Source organism: Sinocyclocheilus grahami, unplaced genomic scaffold (genome assembly GCF_001515645.1).
Source record: "Sinocyclocheilus grahami isolate Dianchi unplaced genomic scaffold, SAMN03320097.WGS_v1.1 scaffold2326.1, whole genome shotgun sequence".
Taxonomy (NCBI): domain Eukaryota; kingdom Metazoa; phylum Chordata; class Actinopteri; order Cypriniformes; family Cyprinidae; genus Sinocyclocheilus; species Sinocyclocheilus grahami.
In genome coordinates, this window is record NW_015507505.1 from 18,064 (window position 1) to 28,959 (window position 10,896).

The 10,896-nt window shown below is 39.6% G+C and overlaps 1 protein-coding gene across 1 annotated transcript; it reads left to right on the top strand.

The window, feature by feature from the left end:
• Window positions 1–5,592: 5,592 nt before the first annotated feature.
• On the top strand, window positions 5,593–9,965 carry LOC107574746 (AP-5 complex subunit beta-1-like). Its single transcript, XM_016261190.1, has 6 exons — window positions 5,593–5,691; window positions 5,816–5,960; window positions 6,488–7,735; window positions 8,345–8,448; window positions 9,451–9,633; window positions 9,773–9,965. Exons 2-6 carry the CDS (start codon window positions 5,817–5,819, stop codon window positions 9,963–9,965), a joined length of 1,872 nt encoding a protein of 623 aa, XP_016116676.1. The 5' UTR covers window positions 5,593–5,691; window position 5,816.
• The last annotated feature ends 931 nt before the right edge of the window (window positions 9,966–10,896 follow it).

Here is a 10,896-nt window from a genome sequence, read left to right on the forward strand (position 1 = left end):
TCTCAGATGACCACCGGGACAAGACCACAGGAACCAGATGAGTCCTCTGCACAATGTGACTTTGCTGCAGCCTGGAATTGAACTGCTGGTTTCGTCTGGTCAGAGGAGAACTGGCCCCCCGACTGAGCCTGGTTTCTCCCAAGGTTTTTTCTCCATTCTGTCACCGATGGAGTTTTAGTTCCTTGCCGCTGTCACCTCTGGCTTACTTAGTTGGGGACACATTTCCAGCAATATCGCTGACTTGATTGCAAATGATTGCAAAGATACTATTTAAACTGAACTGAGCTGGATGATGACATCACTGAATTCAATGATGAACTGCCTTTAACTGAAAAATGAGTGTTTACTATTGTCATTTTGCATTATTGACACACTATTTTCCTAATTAATGCTGTTCAGTTGCTTTGACACAATCTGTATTGATAAAAGCGCTATATAAATAAAGGTGACTTGACTTGACTTGACTAATGAATTGACTAGATGACTCGGGTGTGTAAGATGAGGAAGACAGTGTGCTGAGCTGCTCCAGGACAGTTTTGAAAACCATTTCAGAGATTTTATGGTCCTAAATGTATCATATAAAATATATTACATGCATACACAGTTTTAAGGCAGCTTTAATCACCTTTTTGGTAATTCCATGACTTAACTGACCATGACACTGCATGCACGTAGTTTATTTTGCGATTTCATATGAAAAGATACAGGCTACAGCGCACGCCGGTGTAGTGCGTGCAATTGAAGAGCACGCACTGCCAGCACAGTACTGTTTTCGCGCTCATTTGACTCGCGCCTGCCGCTGAAGTGAAGCTGGAGCGCGCGACTGAAACGTCTCCCGATTGATGCGGTCGTAAATACGTTCTACAACTGAATATATGCACTTCTTTTCAAGAGAAAACGTGACAGAAACAGCAGTTTTGAGTGGGGTAGCCAACACTAGCTCCGTCCCTGCTTTAATTGCTTTAACTTAATTTTTTTTAAGCGTTAAACTGAAAACAATTCGCCTGCGTTAATGTGCTAATTTTGACAGCACTAATTTTAACACGATAGAGCATTAACTTTTAAAGACACTTCCCGGATTTTTAATTCCGAACAGCCGTAATACATACCTTAAGCAGCTTAATAAAAACGCAGGAATAAGTGCCTGTACCAATGTATTAAAAACGTGCCACGGGCACGGATTAAACGTGTTTTAGCGCCACTCTCTGGACATTTCTTTTTTGAAATTGCAGCGAAACATGCAGTAAGGTACGTAATAACGGTGCAGCAGAAATGTATTTAGAGGCACGTATTTCGAATGAGCCAAATAGGTAGCGCACGGAAGTCACGTTTCCACCGAATATTTAAATGATTTACCGAAAAATGAACTTGAAGGCTCAATTTTATTTGTTTACCAGCATGTCAATGTGACCATCTAACTGTACACATGTGACATTTATTTATATATTTATATGACCATTCTATATTATGAATATAGTCAAAGCAAATACTATGGCATACAGTGGGATTTTTAGAGAGGCCATTTTAAAAGAGAAAAAGACAAACTAGGGGAAAACAATAAAATATGAATGATTTACTGCCAATGTGTGAATAATATGTGATCCATAAAAAGGCAACTTTAATCTGATTATGCGCTTTATAAAATGTAATATTCTATACCAGCAGAAGCCTACTTTATTTTTGGAATCTGATCGTGTCTGAGCAGTCTGGGGAAATATATTATTAAAAGCCTCTTCTTGAGATAATTTGCATTGCTCTCTAAAGTAGGTCTTGGGGGTTTCTACGTTCTCATAATCAGAATAAAAGGGCAAGGGACTTTCCGGCTGATGTTTGAGCGTGAGAAACCATGCTTGAGTCTGACTAATGTGATGAAAGATTCAGGCCGTTCATCTCTTCTTTGACAACATTAAAGGGAACATGATTGGTGTTGAATTCAAGACTGAAATCACTGGAGTTTCTGGAAATTTTGTCATGTAAAAATCATCAGACAAGAATTGTGAAGTTCACTCAGGTCAATGACAGAGGATTTGAATGAAATCTATTATAAACAAAACACTGTTCTAAATTATATTTGTGATGTATTTTTACATCTAATTTTGCAACAATATTGTTCAAATGTGTTAAGAATATTTCTTTTTGAAGCAATATTTGTCGTCCCACTTTAGAAAAGGACGTTTCAAACGTGGGACAGCTTGTTTTGGATAATGTGGGACAGTCAAATATACTATAAATATTCTATGTTATTCAACTGATAAAATGTGCATTAAGAAAGTTCAGTTTTAGGGCTTATAATGCAGCAGTATTATCATTTTAGCAAATGAGGTTTACCAAAGGGAATTAGAATATTTTGGTTTAACCAGAGAAAGCTATCAATGTTGTATCTAGATTTACAATTCGGATCTTAAAACTAAAAATACTGCTGCATTATAAACCCTAATATTGAACTTTCTTAGTGCACATTTTATTAGTTCAATAACATATTATATTTGACTGTCTTGGTGGTAATGACCCGATCAGTCAAAAGGAGGATCACAATCACAGGAACGAAGTTGGCGTCCAAAAAAATGGTGTTTGTTTAGTTAGAGTGGATGTGCAAAATGTGCAAATAAGTTTAAGAGCTTAAAACAAATATTGTTAATGAAAAGTCTAAAACTAGAACTGCCAAGTACTAAAAACAGTACTAACTCCCCTCTTAAAGCTGGAGTTTACACAGCACCACAATCTGTTCACAAGCTCTCAATCCGTCCATATCTCCCTTATTACAGGTGAAGGCCATCTTAAATACACATTTTTCCCGCTCTTACTAATCAGAATATACTTTTTTTTTCATTTTCTAAAGTAAACTCTTGACTTATGCCGCCTTCCAGGCAACCCGTAAACCGTGTTTTTCCAATCTTCTACCCGTGAAAGTGCACTGGAACAGCAGTCAAACCCGTGACTTCCCACCCGTGAACTCGTACTAGATCGATGTAGGCTACTCCCAGTTCCGCGCTCTGACGTCACATAGCCCGCGAAACAACAATGGCAGACCCTACGGATGCGGTGTTTATGCAAGTGGTACACGGTGAGAAATAGACCTTAGGACAATATAACGTTGCAATCAAATTAATAATAATATAATAATAATAAATAATACACACACGATTATGTATTACAATGTTATGTGTCTGAAACAAGTATGTCCTGAAAGAATACATTTACATTTAGTCATTTAGCAGACACTTTTATCCAAAGCGACTTACAATTAGGGGATACATAAAGCGATTCTTCTTAAAGAGGCAAACAGACATAAGAAGTGGTTGTAATACCAAGTTCTTAGACATTGTTCAAATAAGTACAAGCTAGAAAGAGAAGGAATAAATAAAGAGAGAGATACTTGTTATTTAAAAAAAAAAAAGATTTTTTATGATGAAGTCAAGTAGCTTCGAAAGAGATGAGTTTTCAGCTGTCGCTTGAAAATTGTCAGGGATTCAGCATTCCGGATAGGGGTGGGAAGATCGTTCCACCAGCCAGGAGTGGTGAACGAGAATGTTCTGGAAAGTGATTTTGAGCCTCTCTGTGATGGTACCACGAGGCGTCGCTCACTAGCGGATCTCAGACTTCTGAAGGGGATGTAAATTCGTAGTAGTGACTGGAAGTAGGTGGGTGCTGAGCCTGTTCTATATGCAAGCATCAATGTCTTGAACTTGATTCGGGCCGCAACCGGCAGCCAGTGCAAGGAGATGAAGAGAGGTGTAACATGGGCTCTTTTGGGCTCGTTGAAGACAAGTCGTGCCGCTGCATTCTGAATCATTTGTAGAGGTTTGATTGTGCTTGATGGGAGTCCAGCCAGAAGAGCATTGCAGTAGTCCAGCCTAGAGATGACAAGGGCCTGGACAAGAAGTTGTGCAGCATGCTCCGTTAGAAAGGGCCTGATCTTTCTGATGTTGTGCAATGCAAACCTGCAAGATTGAGCGGTCTTTGCAATGTGGTCTTTGAAGGTCAGCTGGTTATCAAAAGTTACACCAAGATTTCTGACCGAAGTTGATGGGGTAATTGTAGAAGAACCTAGCTGGATGGAAAAATCATACTGTAGAGTTGGAGTGGCAGGGAAGACAAGAAGCTCAGTCTTTGCCAGGTTGAGCTGTAAGTGATACTTTTTCATCCATGCCGAGATGTCTGCCAGGCAGCCTGAGATCCGTGCAGCTACCGTTGGATCATCTGGTTGAAACGAGAGATAGAGCTGTGTGTCATCAGCATAGCAATGGTAGGAGAAGCCATGTGCCTGTATGATGGGACCCAGTGATGTTGGGTATATGGAGAAGAGGAGGGGTCCAAGAACTAAACCCTGGGGAACCCTAGTGACCAGTTGATGTGCTTTGGATACCTCCCCTCCCCAAGACACCCATTTACGAGTTAATTCATTTGTTTTACACTGCATGCTGTTCAAAAGTTTGGGATCATTATAAGATGTTTAATGTGTTTTAAAGAAGTATCTTCTGTTCATCAAAGCTGCATTCATTTGACCAAAAATACAGAAAAACAGTAATGTTTTAAAATAGTATTACCATTTAAAATACTGGTTTTCTATTTGAATAGGCCTATACTTTGAAATATAATGTATTTCTGTGATGCAAAGCTGGTCAGCCATTGCTACAGTCTTCAGTGTCACATAATCCTTCAGAAATCATTCTAATATGCTGGTTTATTATCTATTTTTGGAACCTGTGATACTTTTCAGGATCACTTGATGAGTTAAAAAGAACAGTGTTCATTTAAAATAGAAATCGTTTCTAACAATGTAAGTCTTTATTATCATTGTTTAAATCAATTTAACACCTCCTTGTTGAATAAAAGCATTCATTTCTTTAAAAAAAAACGAATCCAATAAATGCAGCCATGATGAGCAGAAGAGACTTCTTTAAAAAACATAAAAAATCTTACAGATCCCAAACTTTGGAACGGCAGTGTAGCCTATATAAAATATTATTAGTAGCAATTTAATAAGAATAGGAATACATTATTGATATATTAAATTTGAATATATTTCCATTTAAATAGGTTTATAATATTGTTACTTAGCATATTTAAGTAAGAAAATCTTAATTTTAATTACGTATATGTTGCCACCGTACCGTTTATGTTTTATTGTTTTGCCATTCTTTGCGATACGAGCAACAGTGTTGATATGTAGCTAATTACAGCAATAAAGCTCGCTGTTTGTCAAGATAAGATGTACTACATCACCTTATCTTACAAACCACGAACTCAGTCTTCATTGTAGAGTGTATGGTTTTATCATGTCTGATTATTTCTCTAATTTAGGTTGCTTTTTTGACCTACTTCTCTAAATATTTGACGCACCACACGATGGCAGTGCGTGTCAAAAACAAGGTCACATGACCGTTTCAAAATAAAAGCACCCTGTTTCAGCTCAGTAAAGTAAGTGTAAATAATATGAGTGTAAAATTAAAAGAAAATTATTTTACAAATCTAAAAATACGCACCATACAATTAGATAAGGGAAACAGCCTGGTCAAATTTTTATGGGATATTTAGAAATTGGCGGCTTAGACTTTACTTTTAAAATATACAGATCACTGTCCTTGTTTATCATATGACAGCTTCGGAACACATGGTTTTCAGAGACGTCGATAGTTGGAGGTTACATAGTAAATTGCTTTATTTATGTTTTTAAGCGTGATCCGATAGGTGAGTGAGTCGTTAAATTGAAAGCATGCACTTTTTTATTTTAATGTTGCATTATTAACTCAATCAGCGTCATTGCCATGCACAGACATGCTTCTGTTCTGATCTTAAGTCAGTTTCTCTCCAGAATGACTATCGCGGATCTCTGGGATCAGACAGTATCGGCCTTTCTACTGAGTCCATCTCAGTTTTTGGCCACCAGCACCTCTGAGAACTTCTTGGCTGAACTTCTACACGAACTGCGGAATGATAAAGCCAATGATCAACTCAAGGTAACGAAAGCAGACAAACACACATTATGATACATGTGGATGTGCATGTATACAGACGTTGAAATAGTAGAAATATATTAACAGTTAAAAATACAGGGTTATTTTACTATAACTGGATGCTATTACAGTTTTTAATATAATATTGAAGTCGTTTTTATTTTAATATTTTCTGTTTTCGTTTTAATTTTTACGATTTATTCATTTTGTCGTGTATTATATTTTTTATTTTCAACTTGTGTATAGTTTTTATTAATTTTTATTTCAGTTTTAGTTCAAATAAATGAAAATGAGAAGATTTTGCTTTGGCAACTAGCTGAAATAAAATGCGTTTTTATTTTAGTTTAAGTTAATTTTATTTAACGTTTTTAATGGTTTTAGTTAAAAATATGAATCATGCTCCACAATGTTTGTAGCTTTTCCAGTAACTAGAACTATTAATGAACTGTAAAGCTTTGTAGAAATGCTGTGCATTTCCCTTGTAATTGACTTACTTTTGTTTAATAGTGATTTTTCTTCCTTATTATAAGATTCTCCTTGTGTCTGTGCTACTGGAGCATCCAACCATTCTCTGCCCTTCTTCCTCTGTGGGAGAGGAAACAGCCCTTGAACTACTGTCAGTCTTCTCTCACACGCCACAGAAATCCATCATCCTCAAGAGCAATGTCATGCTGGCCATCACCAACGTGATAATATGCACAACCTGCCTGGCTAACCACACGAAGATGGCTGAAAACTGGCTGGACCTTCTATTTCAGATGATTCAGGACACCAATGACTACAGATGCGGCCTATCCCAGCAGCCACTAAGGGCCACCGCTTGTGAGTGTCTACGAGAAATGGAAACCTGTAGCCCTGGTCTTCTTTCTCAAAAGTTAGAGGCCCTGTATCTTCTAAAACAGCAAGAGACCACAGTTCTGCATCAGTCCTACTGTATGCTTTATACACTTGGGCTGAAGAACGCCATAAGGATCTTGACGAGCCAAAAAGATGTTACTGACCTAGAGTTCAAGAGCATCTTAGGAGGAAATGAAGGGTTTGTATGGAAAAGCAATCAGTTACGATTGACCTTGTTGCCAATAAACATGATGGTACAAGTCCCACGTTTGCCACCAGGTTTGGATTGTAAAGAACTCAAATCAATTATGTCGTCACTCTTGGAGGAGTCTTACCTGCAAACGCCTATTTCCCAGTCTGCCCTACTTAGGGAACTTGTAGAAATTGTCGCCATGGTTCCGGGACTCTCTCCAACATTATTCAAATCGCAGCTTCTGCGACTCTTCGGAACGGCAGACGTTTCGCTCATGCATGCCACGCTCTTTATGAAGGACACATTCACAGATAGCCTTTTCTCCGCCGAGGATGAGAACTTCCTGCTCAAGCGTCTCGTGGGCACAGCCCAGCATCCGCTCCTAAGAGTTCCCGAAAAGCTCTTCTACATGGAATGCATCCTGCACTTCCCTGAGAACCGGCCCATATCCAGCAGCGGGGAAGAGAGTTTACCTGTGCTGGTTACGCCACGTCTGGCAGTGTCTCTTCATCCAACGGTTTTCAATGATAGTGCAACTATGCTCTGCAGGCTAAACCTTCTTTGTTTGGTGCACCTTGAAGCAGATGAGGGCGAAGCGGATAAAGGAATCAGCTACCTGTTTGAACACATAATGGCCCTTTTGAAAATCATAGACAATGACGGTAGCAGAGAAGTGGTGGTGACCTCTTTCAGAGCGTTGTTCATTTTTCTCATGCACTTCAGTGGCATGGAAGAACTCTCCGAGAAGGTGATCAGTTATTATAATTACCAGAAAGTGCAATCAAAAATACAAACGCAAACAAAAATATAATGTAGAAATAGGCAGAAAACGAAATATTCCTTCTTAGCAGCAAGTACTAATTCCAACAGCAGATCTATAACCAAGTATTACGCAGGACACTCACGTGCACCCGTCTGTCTCTTCTGTTGACTAATCGCTTGACCCAAGTTATGACAGTGACCAAGCAGTTTAAATACTCTACGGTCGCTGTGGCCGCCTTCTAATTAGCACAGCCAAAAGTCTATAGCAGGGCAATTCCTCCAATCGAAACTACAGTTCGCACTTAAACGCAGGAAGGGAGCAATTAAATTACACGCGCTCCTTCAGAATATTGCCACATGGAAATGTTGGGCATAGCTAACGTTAAGGTAATGTTAGGTAAACCTGAACTTGACCATGCAAACGATCATGCTTATAAAAAAATTAAGTAATGTACAATTTCTCAGCATAGCGAAATTAGGCATACAATGTTTAGCTAGCCAGCTCACAGTGTGCCTGATCTCATGCTTATATCATCAAAAGTACAATCCATGTACATCTGCTGTACTGAAATCAGCTTCCATTCGAAAACAGTAGATGAGGAGATGCAGGGATTTCTCGATGGGGACAGAACCCAACCCCTCTTGGCTCCCCTACACCAGTCCCCCCAGGGGTTATACTTTTTGGATGAAGGCCAAACGGTAAGGGTACTTCTACGTTTTCCACTTGGTAAGTTTTGTCAAGAACTTGAAATTACAGTGGTACCTGCTTAAAGTGGTCACAGTTAAAAGTGATCCTCTGTTTATAGTGATCCAAAAGCTTGGGACAGAATCATTCCTATATAAATACTTGAATTTGGCTATAGTATTCATCCATTTATATCAAAAAGGGACAAAATCATCAATTTAATTTGATCTGGGTGGACATAATTGCTATTAGAGGATCCCATTGTATTGTATTGTCAGCATAATGTTGCCAATTATTATGGTTAAAAGCTGTGCAGTTATATCCAATTGCATGCTGTTCTTGACATAGACAGTTACATTTCATGCTTGATTAAGGAGCGAACAATGGCAGCCAGCCATTTTTGAAGTCACAAAGCTTGTGTCTGGAGGGAGAGTCAGGCAGATCCCAGTCAGGCCCCAGCAGTACTAGATCCCAGTCAGACCCAGGCCCCGGCAGTCTAACACAGTCAGGGCAGGAGACAGTATTCACTGTGGAGAGCACCCAGTTTCTAATCGAGCTGATGAGGCATATAATAGATAAGTTAATGCAGTGGAACCAGCTTGTGATCATGGTTAGTGATCATCCATGTGTAGTGATCTTAAGTCAGAATAATTTCTATATACATGCTTGAATTCTGCTTATATAACCATTTATAGTGATCAATTTCACCTGTATGGATGTGCTCACTATAAGAGGATTCCACGTCATCATAATCAAATTAAGCATCTAGACTTGTTACTCAGTTTTCATAAGAACAATGCATGTATTCACTTTTCTGGAAAGAGACAGTCTCATGCTGTGGTATGACAGGAACTATAGAACTATAAAAAAACATGTATCCATAATTTAAGAGAAGTTTCCATCTGAAAGGCATAGTGTTGATTTTTTTGGTGGCTGAACTAATTAAATAAATGATAAACTCAAATAATTTTTTCGAGCCAGACATTCTAATTGTTTCAATGATTTTCCTCTCACAGGGAACACCTGGAGTCTGATGGCAATGAGCTCCCTCGGAGCCTGCAGGAGCTCAACACCAGAATCAAGAGGGGAAAGAGGGCGAAACAAAAGTTGTGGGAGGAAATGGCCTGTAGGCTGACTGCCAAATTTGGCCTGGTTTTCTCTCCAGCCAAAGTGGCAGACCCTTGTCGATGGCTACAAAGGTGTCAAGGACAATAATAATAGCACAGGGAGGGGGTTAGTTCGGTTCAAGTTTTTTGATCAGATGGATTCCCTTTTAGGAGGGCAGCATGACATTGAATTCAGTTGTGGGAGATAATGAGGGGGCCTAAATGTCTGTAGGCCAGAGGTGCTGGGTGCAGGGGGAGGGACAGGGACAGCCATCAAGCGCATGGGAGGTTTGTCCAGAGAATTGTGCAGGGGGTACACGGACACCAGACACACATGTAGACTGAGGGGAACTAGGGCACCGGCAAACCAACTTGTAGATGTTATCCAGGACTCAGAACAAGCTAGCCAGACGAGACACGGTTGAAATACTTTAGGAAATGAGAGCTCAGCGGATCTCGTTTGAGAATTGAATGAGAGAGTATCTCAGCAAGCAATAGATTGTCCCGTTTGTCTCTTCTGTTGCCAAAAGGCCTCACATAAGCATTCTTCCTTTACACACCCTTCGTCTCTTCCTCTCAACACCCCTCCTCTCCTCCTCCCCTCTCTTCCTCCCAAAAGGCTATTGTTGTGTTATCTGTTTGATAAATGCGCATTGCCCTATAATAATACCTGTATGTCCATGTGCCTTAACAGCCCCAAGCGTCTTCCATGTGATGGTCAAGTAGACATTACAACATCGCTGCTAGTACAGTGATTACTCTTGAATCCATTGCTGCTAGAATAACGATTAACAGAGACACACTACTGCAACACTGTATACACTGTACTCAACGGGTAAAATTTGAAAAATGTAAATAACATCAAGTAAAAAAGTACATCAAGAACAACAAAATAGTGAAATAAAGGAACTGAAGTTATCAACCTGGTACAACAAATAAATATTTCATTAAATATGTCATTCTAAGAACAAATGCCTTGAATGTGCAGCAAAAGGAAACTTGCAAAAAAGTAGATCTGTTTTTGAAAATTAACTCTTCAAATGTTCTCATTCTCATGACGATGGTCCTCGCACATGTCTGTAGGTCCGGCGCAGAGGTTGTGGAGCATGCAGGCTGACATGATCAGCATGACCATCACATCCAGCCTGGTGTTTTGCAGATCTCTCATTCTCCTCCTCTTGCATTTGACCCTTCCAAAAGATTACAGTACACGAAGTCAGCTCACACACCAGGAAACGGGAGATAGGCTCTGACCTATGGGCAGTTACTTACCTGCCAAACGCTTGTTTCACCACAACACGTCCTTTGCAGATCTGCGTGCTCCTCTGCTGGTCCTGGATGGTCAGGGCACAATTG

Coding starts and splice junctions, on each gene's coding strand:
- LOC107574746 (XM_016261190.1), top strand. CDS start 5,817: ATGACTATCGCGGATCTCTGGGATCAGACAGTATCGGCCTTTCTACTG. Junction 5,961..6,487: donor AAGCCAATGATCAACTCAAG/GTAACGAAAGCA, acceptor CCTTATTATAAG/ATTCTCCTTGTGTCTGTGCT. Junction 8,449..9,450: donor TTTTGGATGAAGGCCAAACG/GTAAGGGTACTT, acceptor TTCCTCTCACAG/GGAACACCTGGAGTCTGATG.